A 15,169-nucleotide genomic window follows, 5' to 3' on the forward strand; every position below is an offset into this window, starting at 1 on the left:
TAAGGTGGAACACCAGAACCCAGAATCTGCATTATAACCAGCTTCTCAGTTTTGCTTAGACCCACCAACTTTTGAGCTCAGAGCTTCTACTTGACGGTTCATGATAATGATTTATCTAAATAGTATTAAAAACATTTACTAAACTTCAGTACATCTCAGAGAACTTAAGACCTCTGGTATTAAACTTGGCTATTACATGGTCATAGTTAACATGTCACTGTGAAGCCAGAAACTGCAAGACATCCCAATTATCTTATATGCTGCCTAAGGAATGTCTTTTCTTACATGACAGAATTCCAACTAGCTCACTTCACCCTGTCAGCACAGCCTCCAAATCTAAAGAAGTCACATGACAGTTCAACACAGAAGAATCCACAATGCAGACACCCTTCTTGGTACTAGGCTCCTTATCGCTCACTAGATTGCATACCTACAGACAGCAACAAGAGAAAAATACTTAGTTTCTAATGGGTAAGTCAATTTTCGCCTCATAAGCCTGAAATGACTAAAAGCCATTTTTTAATAGAGCAAAAAGCCCATTAAAAAGAAATTCTCAGACACTCATTTTATTTATAATAAATACTATAAGAAACAGAGTAGGCCACCAACTGAATTTTCTAAGATTTTATGCTTGCAGCAGACTATATTCCCACTGTGTCAAAAATCAACTGTAACAGTAAGACAACAATTTATATAAACAACAGGAGTCTAGAGTATTTGGTTGGAATAAATTTATTTCATCTGTCTGTAAACAAGGTGTTTAATAGTTATGGCATTTTTTTAAATGCATATTAAATCAGATGAGTTAGACTGTATCCCAGATGTAACAAAGTGCAGGGAAAGAAATGGACAAATCAGCAACAAGATCTGTTTTTAAATCTGTACATTATCCACAAGGCCCAAACAATAGAAGCAAATACTAGAACGTCCCTAAAGTAGTGCCATTCGAAAGAAACCTTTAATAGGTCAGTTAAAATCCATCTCACAATAGCAACAGTTCATTTTAACAATAGTATGGCACAGAATACATATGAAAAAAATTCATCACAAGACAGCCAAGTCCACAATAATGCAACTTCATATAAAAACTCAAGCTGCAAATAAAAATTGGTCCTATGAAGAACAAACTGGACACACTCCAGATGGTTATGTTGGGATACCTAATGTCCATAATGGCAGCCTTTTACAATTTTACTAAAGAATAGAGCTGGTGTGCAAAGAAAAAGACAGGAACAAAAATCTGAGCCATTGCAATGATGGAATGTCCCTGGGGATTCAATCAGTATGGTTACTGTAAGGTCATGGGAGGAAGTGCCTTTTGCTCTTGTTTTGCAGTTGCACTTGTCATATGTCCTGTAGACACTACGAAAAGAGGTTTGTCTCTACTCAAGTGCAACAACAATACTAAAAGCAAACTACTGCAGCTCTCAATAGCTCAACAAAAGGGATATTAATTGGTTAAATAAACCAGGCACTGCATAAAAGAAGATGGAAGCAAATCAAATACCTATGTGCGAAGGGAGGGGGTGGGAAGAGAGGAGTGAAGGAAAGATGCATGCACTTTTTCCTCCCAACCATGCGCTACAAAAGGAAGACTAAATGAGCTAAGTAAACGCTCAAAGTGCTGAAAGACATTGATCAAATTAGAGATTGTACAACCGGCACCTTGCTTAATATTAACTTATTTTAGTAATCAATATCCCATTAATTGCTAAGACAAAGTGATGCCCAACTTGGCATGCCCCCTCCCCCCAAATTTCAAGGTATCATGCAAATCATTATTGTGCTGCAATTATGTTGCCAGATAAGGTTGGTTACATACAGTGGTTAACATACAAATGATCCATTGAGCAAACAGGAATCATGACATTAGAAAATAGGTAAAGAAAAATTAGCTACCATCTATAGTCTGGTAGCAGTGTGACCGTAATTGGGGTGGTGATGAAGACAGTTGCTAGGTAGATGGGGAGAGGCTGCTTACACATCAGACCTCCTCAGGTATAAAGCGAGTTCATATGCTTTCTTGTTAAGTGTGCCTCCGTGGACACCTTCCTTTCCCATGACTATAACCAATGCTGGAGTACACAAGGAAACAAAACAAAAGTGAATAGAATTATTTAAGGGGGGGGGCAGAAAGAAAGACACCTTTCCCCACCAACAGAGGGATACAAAGGAGACACAGGTTCATACCCCATCACCCTGCATTGCTAATAAAATTTCCAGAATTAAGACTCAAGCTTACAGCTAGGAAAGTTTAAGAGCAATTTTCCCCTAATACTTAACAGTCTGCCTAGCAGCTAGAACCCAGAGTCTCTCAAGTATTTTGCCATTGAGTATGCCTTCTTATTCAATCCGCCTCCATGGACCCCTTCTTTTCCCATTACAAAGACCAAGACTGAAAGAGAAAGAAGAAAAGTGTTTCAAAAGAAGTGTTAATCAAGAAAGTCACATTAAGTTTTAGCAGACAGAACCCCGATTAATAAGTTAACATTAAGTTAGTTTTCCATGAACAATCAAGCACTGAAGACAACCAGGTCTCCAAAAAGGAGAACTTTCAAACTAGTAATATGCTGAAAACATTCTGACTATTAACTGCATCATGGAAGTTCAATCGATGCAGCTGCAGTGTTCTATAAAAATATCTACACTAGTTAGGGAAAAAAGATGTGATCACTTATCTCACACAGGGCAAAAAACTTCTGGTTGCTGTGAGAAACACTATTAGACTGGTCCCTCAAAATAAACTTAAAAAAAGTTTCAGGTAATTACTTAATAACTTAAAAAATTCTCCCCAAATTTAACTGCCTAAGTACAAACTATTAAGTTTCACCAGTGAGACTAAATGCATCTGTTACTTCCAGAGGAAAATCAAGACCAAATTTTGAGTGCCATTGAGAAAAGGCCAAATTAAAAATGCCTGAGTCCTGTGCTTACTGATGTCATCATTGTGCTTTGTTTTTAATTGAGTCTAAAATCCTAAAATAGGTTTACTATTTTCAATAAGTTTCTTTCTTCTATGAGGCAGTTCAAAGGTCTATCCCCAGAATATATGAACATGTCAGATTTTATATTCACTGCCACTAGATGTCAGCAGTGCTGTATGGTATCAAAATATTCTGGTTTTTATGTCACATGGTTGATGCTTCTTTTTAACATATTTATCTGAGCTCGGCTAATGTTTTAGAGATTTGTCCACTACTTCACCGTTATCTAATTTTCCCACAGAGAAATATTTGTTAAGTATCAAGTCATACTAGAACAAGAGTAACTTTGAGGAAGTCACAAGGAGTTGGTAAGACCACTGCAGTAAGTTATGGCTCAGAGTAGCTTCAAGTTTCTTCACATGGTAGATTTGGTCTTAAAATTAGATGTGCCAAGTCTGCTATTTTTGGCTCCACAAGCCTCTTTATTTACAAAATATTTACACAGATTAACACATTTAAATGTATTTGTAAATCAATTAGATGTCATTATTAAACCTTGATTTTAAGTTTCTTTCAAAAAAGTAACGAGACTTACTTAGTACATTTAAAATTTCAGTAGTTGACAATAGGAAAAACAACATTTCTGGACCAGTGTACAAGCAAAATATAATTTTCTACTTTTCAAGTAAATTACAGACACACTTAGTCCTTGAAAATATTTTAGCAAATGAAAAATTCCAAAACCTTCATTCTAATTTTTTCTCTCTCCCCTAGAAATGTTTCTATTAGAAAAATGAGGCAATGTTAATTTTTCCTTTTTTAATGCTGAATAGTGAATGACTAAAACGTGATCAAGAAAAGGAAAAGATCCAAGGGTCAAAGACCCAAAAAAAGACTAAAGAAACCAATCTGAACAATTTAACACCGTAAGATTACCATTCAACATGTCAAGCAGTTGACGAGACAAATTTAGATTTTCGGTTTCCTAAAGCTGAGACTAAAGAGCTGATACGAATGTTCTATTTTAGAATAAAGTCAGGATCTCAGCAGTTAGGCTGTATATGCAGCTGCTGTAGAGTAAGTGAATTTAAAGCAGTGCCTCCTTCAGTGCTCAGCAGTTCACAAAAACCACCTTAATAGCCATTATGGACTACCACTTCATTCAAAATGTTAAAGAAAATGCTTAATAAGTTGTAATGTGGCATGCAACTTTTAATCAAAAGGTACCTTGCTTACCTCTACCAGCTCTGCCGACGGCAACATTGTATGTTGGCTCCCCACCTTGACTCTTTGTCCGGATGTCCATTGTGCAGTCACCATCCACGTATAGGCTATCTCTGATCACTGAGCACTTCTTTGCGCCAAGAGTCAAACCGTTGGTAAAGAAACCTTCCCGGTCTTTTCCTACAATCATATCTATTTCTACTGGCTGCCCCCCACCACCCCCCAAAAAAAAGAAAAAGGAAAGAAAAAGAAATTGTAGTTAATTCCTTTCAGGCCCTGGTATATATAACAGGAAAGATTCTGCCAAGTTTGTACTACCACTACAAGACATCCACATTTCACTAATGTAAAATCAAGTTTAGGTCTTTTCTAAAAAATTAGTTAATCCTACGTGATTACATGTTTTATATCAGTTAATTAGATTTCACAGTCGAGAGTGCAGCCTGGTAAGGAAAGACCAGTCAATGCAAAGAATCTCTAGTTGGTAGTTGACACTAGATAAACTGCAAACTTAACACTTATTCATAAACTGTTTCAAGTCAGGTGGTACCTGAAGTGCTTATGTAATGGTAAAGATTCACCTATAAACTTTCAACAAAAGCTTGCCTATTATAATCGGTTCTAATACAGTCATTTTGCAACAAAATTAAAGTTGTCTGAAAGTCTCCTGAAATAAAGCCCATACTTGACAGTTCATTTCCACTTTGCTTCAAAAACTTGAAATATCCCCCACAGCGTGAGCTTCAAGCCCTAGATCTCAGCACATTCCCAAATTCATACTTCCCTCCTATTATTCTAGCCGCTACTCCTTTTTCTCTCCAACTTCCCTTACCCTCCTATCTCAGTAATCAGTTTTCTTTCAGGGCAAATGCAAGGAGGATTCTGTCCATAGCACTGCAGTAGGCAATGGTAAAAGAACAGAGAAAATGGAGGGAGATTGGGAAAGAAACTGAGGTAGCGACTAGAACCGGAAAGGAGAAAACGTGCATTCTAACATTCCATGAATAAGAAGGAAGGCGTCGCCCCCATCAGAACTGCAGAGTCATAGCAGGCCCCAGCCATTTCCAAGCACACTCCCGCAATCTTCCCAGCCAGACAGCGGGAACTCACACACAAAGACGAGAGGACTGCAGAAAAAAAGTTGATCACCAGATGCCAATTCTCTACAAGAATTGTAGTCCACTGCGGTTAGAGGAAACCTTATAGTACTTGTATCAAGGACTGAGTTCTACACAGTTAGACCTTAAACCATGCTATGTATTACAAGAATAATTGGTAGCACCCAAAACAGGGGGCCTGAATTTTGGCGTTTGATGGGAAAGGGGCGCGAAGCTCAAGAAATTAAGGGAATGGTGTTGTCTTTGACATAATCATCACAATTTTAGAGCCTTGGTACAGAAAGCGGCAAAACTATAGAGCAGCACTGGAGGCTTAATGACAATTATTCCCCAAACATGTGGCAACCGAGTCAAACCATGAAGTCACAAGAAAATCAGGCACGGTGAAGCATAAATCTGCATTAGCTCCTTTACTACCATCATTAAAGAGGGAAGAGGGACTTGGGGAACTGAAGTGTCCCCTCGGTCTTGGCAGATTACTGAAAACCGCTTCAAGCACCCGCTTTTTAGAGCTATGTTGCGTAATTGGGGATAACGGTGTATCGATGAATCTCCATAGGAGGAGAGAAATCAATGGCAGTTCGCCATCTTGGAGAATTAAAAAAAAAATCCTATGGAGCCAGAGCTGAAGTCGAGATTCACGAATCCACCTACGTTGTCGGCGTACATTTCTCGCAAGCCCCAGGGGCCTGGACACCGGCAAACCTACGCCAAGTCGTTGCGAGGATCCCGGGGGCCGGGCAGCCGCCGCCTCCCACAGCTCTTGGCGCGGGCGGCGCGCTGTCCACGGCGCAAGGGCGGCCCGGACCCCCGCCCGGGCCTGGCGCTCCCTGGCCCCGCACCTCCGGCCCCCGCTTCCACCTGGGGACATAAAAGCAAACCTCCGGGACCGAATGATGGGGGGAGCCCCCCCAACAGTAGCCGGTGCGTGCCCCGTCCCCCGGCATCACCCGGACAGGCTCTGGGAACGCCAGAGAGCCCGGCCGCCGCCCCCGCCGGTCAGTGCAGCCCCGGCGAGGGGGCGTCCCCAAGCCTCGGCCTCTCCACACGCCCAGCAGCCGCATCCACGGCGCCGGCCGCCTCGCACACCTGCCAGCTCGGCCCTCCCCGTGGCCGGGCCCCGCGCTGCGGCGCCCCCACGGCCGACCCCGCTCGGGTCCGGGCATGGGCACCCGGGCCGCCACCGGTCCTCACCGTAATGCTCTGGAAGACGCCCCCGGCCGTGGCTGCCCAGACGTATTTGGCGTCGCAGTAGCCGACAATGGCGGCCTCCTGGCAGCAGCCATCGCACATCAGGTTATCCACGTAGCTCTGCCAACCGGCCATCTTCGAGCCCTTCGCACTGCAGCGGGGACGGCGAGGAGCAGCAGGCGCAGCGGCGGCGGCGGTCGCGGGCGGCGCGGAGGGAGGCGGGGCGGGGGCGGGGAGGAGGCGGCTCTGCGCAGGCACCGACCGCCCCCTTCCCCGAGGAGCTGCGAAGGGAGGACGCGGGGTCGGCGGTGAGGGACAAGCCGCGAAGTGCGCCCGGCCCGGACCGGCCGCCCGCCAGCCAGCCCGCAACCGCGGGGCTGACTAACCACCGGCGGGAGGCTGCGGAGCGGCTGTGCCAGCGGCCGTGGGAGCGACTGCTCCTCACCACAGCTCCCTCAGCTCTCGCGGCCCCGGCGGGGCGGGCGGGCGTGCGCGCGCGTGCGCGCGCGTGCGTGCGATCCTTCCGCGGCGCCCCGACTCGGAGGGTCCCGGGAAGGGAGGGGGAGGCTGAAGGGGGCGCGGAGGGATATTGCCCGGGACAATCACGGCCGCCACGTGCGGGCAGCGAAGTCCAGGTGCGGCACGGCCGCTGGGGGCGGCTGAGCCTCGGACCCGGGGCCTGCGGAGAGGGTGTTTCTCCCGTGGCAACGAGCACCCCGGGGACGGCGGCGTCTCACACGCCTCGGAGTCCCCGCGTCCCGGCCATAAAACGTTTCTGTTCTGCGTCCGGCGACTCGGGATGCGGATTCTTGCGTCTCGGTGTCGGGTTGCAGAGTTGCCCTGGTGACGGGATGCGGAGCATTTACTCCTCTTTGTGGTGGGGGCAGCTGCTGGCAGGGTCGCCCACGCTTATCTTAGGTGTCGCCAGTGGGGCTCTCTTCCTTGGACCTCTCTGCCTTTCGACCGCAAAGGCTGCCGAGCGGGCGCTCTCTGGCAACCTGAAATCAGAGCAGGCATTAGTGGCTTTCAGGCAGGTTTCTGAGCTTTGCCGAGCTTTCATTGTTGCTTCATTTGGGTACCGGCGGCCTCTCATTCTGTGGATTCTTTGACAGGAAGAACCCTCCTTAATGTTGCTAATCACGTGTAGCAGAATTGCTCGTGAATTGCGAACAAATAGCTACCCATGTAAACTATTGGTTGGTCTGGAAAAGTTATAGGTGGGGCAAGAAATCGCTGAATATACGAAGAAATTAAAAATCTAAGAAAGGGTTCACTGTATTGAACACAGTAATAATAGTTCTGCTCTCGAAGGGTAAAACAATTTCGGGACCTAGATTTGAGAATGGCTTGTATTTACAGGTAAACCATGGGTAGCGTCCCTGTGAATCTCGCGTCGTCTTTAATAATCTCTAGGCGCGGTGACTGGACAAGGAATTAGGACACATCGTACAACAATTTGAATTTTAAGTGACCAAAAAGGTCTCTCAGTCAAGGGAAGAGAGTCTCAAAACTTTGAAAAGTTGACTTTCAACTTTAAAGTTACCATGTAAAGTCATAATTTGTGACAGGAGGATTACACAAAAGTAGCTCAGTTAAAGAAGAGAAAAACGTTGCTAAGCAAGCTGAAGTTTTGTAATTTTTCTGCTGTTTGCCTTGAAATGTACAACTACCGCAGGCAAGGGGTGGGGGTGAGCTAAGAGAACCTCCAAGTCAGACACCTATCAGATTGAGACAGTGTATTCTCTCATGTTCTAATGATACAGAAAACCTATGTGATATAAAATGTGTGCCAAAAATTGTTTCATTTTCGCAAGTGTGACTCCTACGTGATTTAGTTATACTTACTCGTTGTTGACTACTTTGCTTTTTTGCGGTGGTTGTTGGTGGTTTTAATCCTCCAATCTTACTAGTTCATTAATTTAAAAGTTAATGATAGTGTGCTGACAACACCAAGTGTCATTCTAAGAATTCATTGAGCTGTACACATATGATTTGTGCTCCTTGTACACATTATAATTCAGCAAATCTTAACGGTAAACAAAGGTAGTGAGAGAAAAGAAAAATAATAAAATGATGATAGTTTGAAATTGAAATTGAATTTGTTAATCTACTCTTACGTTTTTAAGACTTAATTTTTAGATTATCTTGATTTAGCAAAGAGATACAAATAACTGTATTCCATTCTTATTCTTTTATTGTTTTTAAAGAGCAAAAGGATTACACCAACTGAATATTCTGGATATTCAGATCTCAAAAGATTCTAAAACACACTGATTGGGTAAAACATAAGAATTTAGAATCCTTGTCACTATTTTTCAAAATATAACAATATTTTTAAATTACTGTTTTACTTTTCCAAGATAGTTATTTCTTTCCAAGAATTGCATACTGTAAAATTTAATCAATTATGAAAAATATATCTGTATACGAGACTAACTAGGTTTTGCAGTTGAGATTTTGAGGTGATATATTCAGAGTCTATTTACTGTCTATTTACTATCTCAGTACTATAATAAAAGAAGTTTGTGCTTGTTTTCTTTAGAACCAGCTTCCAAGCTTGCTGCCTATTTTCATACAATGATCTGTTCCTATTTCATGTAACTATCGCTTACCACAATGTGTTTCAAAAGGCACAGTAGAACACTGAGTTTTAATAGCAATGTAAGTCCAAGAGAGTATCAATATGAGAAAAATGAGTACTGATTTGTATCTTTCTCTCCTTTTTTCAGGGTAATTGATCCCTACAGTGATAATAATGATGTCTGAGCAGAAGCAGAGAAAAATCAAAGCTCTGTTGCTCATACAGATATCCAGATGTAGCTAATAACAATAAGTTGTAACATATTTAAATGTGGAATGTGTGGTTATGCATTCTTTCCAAAATCTTTTTTTTATTATTTAGGAAAACAGTAACTATGTGGTATATCAGATTCTTTAATGTATCAGTCAAGGAATGCCTGAGCCATTTAAGTCCATGAGCAAATCATTTGACATTTTAGCAAAATACACAGAAACAAGATGTAATTGTTAAGATGTATTCAACCTGATAAACACTGGGGTAGGAACTAAAACTACAGAATGTAATTACCCCAAACACAGTAAAACCCATAATTAACTAAGCCTACCTCAAGCCTTCAATTAACTAAATTTTCCACTTCCATACTTCAGTTTTTGAAAAAAAAAAGTGTTTTAATTACAAAGTAACTGTCACAACAATTAAGAAAGTTTAGAAAATGGAGAAAAATCACCCTTAATGCCACCAGTGATACAAATGTTATCTTTTGAATGTATTCACTCATTGTCTTATTTATTATTTTTACAGTAAAGAACAAGGAGTACCTACAATTCTGGATTTGTCTGTTTTACCCTGAAACTATGAATTTTTGCTTTTTATAGCTTAAAGTTATTTAATTAATACAAGTTAAAATTGTTATATTTTCTTTCTGATGAATTTAACTTTTACATTGAATAGTGGCCCTCTTTATCACCAGTACTGTTTTTTGTCTTAAAATCTATTTTGTCAAATATTAAGGTAACTATCCCAGCTCTCTTTTTAGAAATATTTTTCAGATATAACTTTCCTGTCTCCCTCCCCTTCTCCTCCCCCTCCTGTCCGTTTCCTTCTCTTCCTCCTTCCCCTTCCAGCTCACACTTTCACTCTTGCTTTCCTGTCCTTAAATTTTACATCTCTTGTAATCTCACTTAGTTGGATTTTGGCTGTTTGTCTAATATGCAATCTATCCTTTAATTTTTCATTCATGTGGAATTTATATGTTCAACTTCTATTCTTTTAGTGTTACCCTTGAAATTTTATTATGCATATTTAATAGGACAAGTTTTTAAATTAAATAATATCTTAAACCCTCCAACCGGACAATCCAAGGACCTTAGAACAGTTGAGTCTGGTCACACCTCTCCAGACTATTTTCCATAGATGTTTATTTATACACATATATTTATATATTTCCTATTTTATTTACTTACAATTTCTCATATCTCAAACCATCTTTCTATGGTCCTTTTCTTCTTTCTAACGTGAATATTTAGAAGTTCATTTAGAGAAGTCTCTTGGTGGTAAACTATTTTTGCTTATCAAAAATGTCTTTGCATCACTTTCATTCTTAAAAAAAATAGGTTGATCTACAATGCTAGATTGACACTTTGCACTCATTGTGGTTTTCATCATTGCTGCTGTACCTTTATGGATGAGCTGTTCTTTTTCTCTGGCTACTTCGGGAATCTTTTTGTCTTTGATGTTCTGCAGTTCCACTATTATGTATCTATACCTGTGTTTCTTTTATTCTCCTTGGAAAAATAGAGTTATACCTGTCACTTCTGGAAAATTCTCAATCATCATCTCTTTAATTATTCCTTTTCCTCAATTCTCTCTACTCTTTTCTTTTAGGGTTCAGAATTAATGTTTCCTTGTCCTCTTCTGTTCTCCATATCTCTTAGCTTGTTTCCTGTTTTCTATCTTCTTAACTCTGCTGCATTCTGGGCAGTTTCTTCAGCCTAACGTTTGAATTCACTCTTTGACTGTGTTTCACCTGTTGTTAAACTTCTACACTGAGTTTTTTAATTTCTAAAAATCTAGTTTTTTTTTTATTTTTAGAAATCCCATTTTATTATTACACAGATCTTTCTCATGAGTCCCGATAGTCTCTTATTGCTTGCCTGTCTTTGTAGTTTCATACTTTATTTCTTTAGACCTTTCTTACCTACTTACTCTCTACCCTGTATGTGACAATCCCAATATCTACATAACTTGTGTGGTTTTTTCCATCGCTCTCACCCATAGTGTCTTGCCTCCTTGTATACTTGACGATCTTAGATTGTGAATTTATATTTCCTTGATCTTAAGTAAGTGGGAATTCTAATGGCTTAAATTGAGGACACTTCCTTTTGAAGATGGTCTGCACCTGCTTCTGCCATGTGCCCAGGAGTGCTAGCAATCTGGGGTTACTTCAACCCTTTCTGTGATGTCCCCTAAATGTAGGAGTATCCGATGTACCCCCCTCATTCAGAGCTGCATTGGCATTTGCATTTAGACCAACTCTCATCTCACCAGCTTGCACTAATAACCTGCTCAAGTTTCTGCTCAAAACTTACTTCTCTTTATTTGGTGGGAAGAGGACTCTTTGAAGATTTTTCTAATTCTGAGAGCCAAGCAAAACATTGAAAAATGTTTCTGATCCAGATCTAGTTGTTTTGCAGCAGGATGACTCTCCCACATTATCTAGTCCACCATGACGCCAGAAGCAAATTTAATTTAAAATACTTCCACAATTTTGCATCTTCTGTCTTTCATTCAATAACTATGAATTGAACCTAGGTTTCAGGCTTGGGTACTGGTTGATGCTATTTAATGACAGAAGGAATAGGGAAGATGAACAACACTAAGGAAAGAGATGTTAAGCTTAGTTGACTTTTCAGCACTTGGGAGATACCTGGTGAAGATGTTGCATGGCAGTTAGATACAGAGCTCTGTAGTTCAGAAGAGACACTCAGACCCAAGAGAACACTTCAAAAATGAGTAAGAGACATTTGCAATGAAAACAGAATGAGTGGCCAGAGAAGTCAGATGGGGAACCGGGAGCCAGTAAATCATAAATGCCCAAGGAAGAGAATTTCTCCAAATGGTAGGAATGGTCAAGAGTAGCAAATGATGCTGAGAAGTCAAGTAGGAGAATTGAAAGATGCTCATTGGATTTGCAACAGAGAGGCTGTTTTAGAAATTGGCAAATGCAGATTTAAGGTGGATGGTAGGGAAGTAAACCATATTGCAATGGGTTAAGGAAAAAAGATGGAAAGCAAAGGGGCTGAGACTTTCTTCCTTCAAGTATTTTGGCAGTAAAGTAGAGAATAAAGAGAAAATAGCCCAAAAGAACATAATGGGTAAGGAGAGGATTGTCATTTTAATTGGAGAGGCCTGAACATGGTTAAATGCCGATGGGATGGCACTAGTAGAGATGGAGATGTTAAAAATACAGAAGAGAAGGCAGATAAATAATATAATGATACCTCAGGGCTCATCTGAAAAAGGAAAAAAAAAGTCTGGGATCCAAAGTGAGTTGGCTAGAATTGGCCTTAGACGAACGATGGGACACCTTCACTGTTACAGCAGTATCTAATTGTAGATTTTTGACCTTTTCACCACAGTATAAGAGACATACAGAAAAGAGAACCAATGATAAATCTATATACCATGATGAATTTTCACAAAGTGACCTCACCCAGTTACAGCACCCAGATCAAGAACAATCTCAGGAGGCAAGAGTTCTCTTTATCTTGCCCATTTTAAGTCATTACTCTCTTCTCAGAATTTTAACTACTTTTCTGACTCCTCCAAAGTCGTAGGAGAACATTTTGCCTATGTACTTTATGTACATAAAGTTCTACTGACAGAGTAGGTCCTTTTTTGAAACTTTCTGGCTTCTTTCCCTCAGATGTTTGTGAGAATCATTCATGTTTTTGCCTGTAATTGTAGTTTGCTCAATTGTAGTTGCTGTATTGTATTCCATTACGTGACCACACCATAGTGTATTTATTCGTCCCACTATTGGTACATACTTGGTTTAGTTTCTATGTTTTTGCTATTATGAATATAAATACTTTTGTACCTGTATGTTGGTAAGCAGGTTCCTAGGAATGGGATTGCTCATAGGTTCAGGGTCAGTATATACTATAAAATAACATTCCAAAGAGATTTTACCGTGGCACTAGCAGCAGAGGAAAATTTCAGTTACTCCACATCTAACATGACATTTGGTATTATCTCTTTTTAATTGTAAACATTTTGCTGGGTACATGATGGTGTTTATTATGGCTTTAATTTGCATATTCCCAGTGGCAAATCTCTATTTGTGAGTGTGCTTTTCACATGTTTGTTCACATGTTTGGACACTTTTTTGGTGAAGTGCTGGCAGTAGTGTTGACAATGCAGGAGTTCATCAAGTGGATGTATCTTTTTTGTTTTGTTTTATTTAATTTTTTAAACATTTTTTATTGAGTTATAGTCATTTTACAATGTTGTGTCAAATTCCAGTATAGAGCACAATTTTTCAGTTATACATGAACATACATACATTCATTGTCACATTCTCTTTCGCTGTGAGCCACTACAAGATCCTGTAACTATTTCCCTGTGCTACACAGTCCAATCTTGTTTATCTATTCTACATTCTGAAATCCCAGTCCCTTCACACCCCCCGGCCCCCTAAGTGGATGTATCTTGAGTTGTCCTTTCTTTTTGAAAAATCAGGTAAGTTGAGAAACAGTAAAAGACAACTTAGCTATGATTTGTGTGGCAGTGAGCTTTCAAAGACTTGGAAATGAATAAACACATGTTTAGAAAAATGTGTAACAGCAAAACTTAAAATATAGAGTATGGCACTTAGTTAATCAAATGGGCTAGACATTATCGGTTTGCCTCCCAGTATCTGTTCTTCCTTGCTAACAGAATCAGAAATTTACTTGGGGTGAGTGGAGCAGGCAGTAACAAAATCAATTTAAAATACTTCCAAAAGCTATGGTGAGCATCTAGTTACTTCATAGAAAGCTATTTTCCCCAATATTAAAAAAAAAAAAAAAAAAAAGACAGCCAGAATAAGCTTTGTACTTTTAACCTGTCCTCCCTCTTGTCCAGATTGTTATGATGCGGCGTTGAGATGGGGCAGCCATTTGGGACTCTGCTGAGGATGTTGGGACTAGAGGGGAGAAGGGACCTGCTTTCTCAAGTGCTTTGCCAGCCTTGCACTTCCCACTCCGGCTTGTGTTATGTTGGATAAATAAACTCCTTATTTGCTTAAGCTACTATGAATCAGCTTCTGTTAAATGCAACCACAACATCCATCTTCCTACCCAACCTTGGGTCCCTAAACATTCTGGTTTATCCAGTGTTGCTTTTCCCTAATGAGTTAAGCGCTTGAGGAAGCGCTTGATAGTCACTGTATGCCTTCTGTAACAGCGGCTGAACTGGCCGCATCGTGGAAAATTGCTCCACCAGTTTTGTTGCACTAATACATTAAATTGTTCCCTAGAGGATTCCAGGATTTAATGTCCATTCCTAAATGTCACACTAGCTGATGGAGAATTCCCTATGAGTTTTAACTCATTTTTCTCTGATTTACCATGTGCAGAAAGAGGATTCTCGAATCATATGTGAAGCGTTCCAGTCCCAGAAAGTTGTGCTTGAGGTTGAGGGGCTTGTTGTAGAATTCCGCAGGGAAGAGCACAAAGCCTGTAAAAATATCGGCCAGTCTTGTTATCTGATATGTGAGAGAAATGCAGGCACAATACTCCCCAAAGAGATAACATCTAATTTTGCTTGATCTCAGTCCCAGAAGGCAAGCAAGGAAATTTAATTTAATTAAGGAACCTTCCATAAAACTATTAAAATGAGGCTTTAAGGGTTTTTTGTTTGTTTTTCTCTAGTAAAGATTTCACTTCTAGGAAAAATATTTCTGGTCCACAAACATACTGATGATTAGAGAACTAAAAGTATAAATTGAATAATGATTGTTACATTTAAAAGTAACTTTTAAAGTGAATATTAAAACATAGCTGTTTTTAAAATATTTGATACTTGAAGAAAATGAACATCACCACCACCACCTACAGCGCCCTCATCTTTGTTGAGAAACAAATAGTTGGCAGCTAGTTGTGAACGTAGCAAGACTCTCAAAGATCCTGTGTTGCTTTACCATTTCAGGC

General features: G+C 40.4%; 1 protein-coding gene across 3 annotated transcripts; it reads right to left on the reverse strand.

Moving 5' to 3' along the window:
• Positions 1-716: 716 nt before the first annotated feature.
• On the reverse strand, positions 717-6,667 carry PFN2 (profilin 2). Of its 3 annotated transcripts, XM_031449195.2 has the most exons (4): positions 6,461-6,667; positions 4,161-4,353; positions 1,991-2,075; positions 717-1,160 (listed from the first exon to the last, which is right to left on the reverse strand). In XM_031449195.2, the coding sequence occupies exons 1-4, from the start codon at positions 6,590-6,592 to the stop codon at positions 1,004-1,006; spliced, it is 567 nt and encodes a 188-aa protein (XP_031305055.1). In that variant the 5' UTR covers positions 6,593-6,667; the 3' UTR covers positions 717-1,003. The 3 variants fall into 3 exon arrangements, with proteins under 3 accessions (XP_031305055.1, XP_031305044.1, XP_031305051.1); XM_031449184.2 differs by having other exon boundaries at positions 717-2,395; positions 6,461-6,663; XM_031449191.2 differs by having other exon boundaries at positions 717-2,075; positions 6,461-6,657.
• Between the last annotated feature and the right edge of the window lie 8,502 nt (positions 6,668-15,169).

Source organism: Camelus dromedarius, chromosome 2 (assembly GCF_036321535.1).
Source record: "Camelus dromedarius isolate mCamDro1 chromosome 2, mCamDro1.pat, whole genome shotgun sequence".
Lineage (NCBI taxonomy): Eukaryota > Metazoa > Chordata > Mammalia > Artiodactyla > Camelidae > Camelus > Camelus dromedarius.

Bases quoted from the DNA above. Each gene is read 5' to 3' on its own strand.
- PFN2 (XM_031449195.2), bottom strand. From the start codon at position 6,592: ATGGCCGGTTGGCAGAGCTACGTGGATAACCTGATGTGCGATGGCTGC. The intron at 4,354-6,460 runs GTGAGGACCGGT...GGTGGGGGGCAG, and splicing joins GCGTCTTCCAGAGCATTACG to CCAGTAGAAATAGATATGAT. The intron at 2,076-4,160 runs GTAAGCAAGGTA...TGTGTACTCCAG, and splicing joins CGTCGGCAGAGCTGGTAGAG to CATTGGTTATAGTCATGGGA.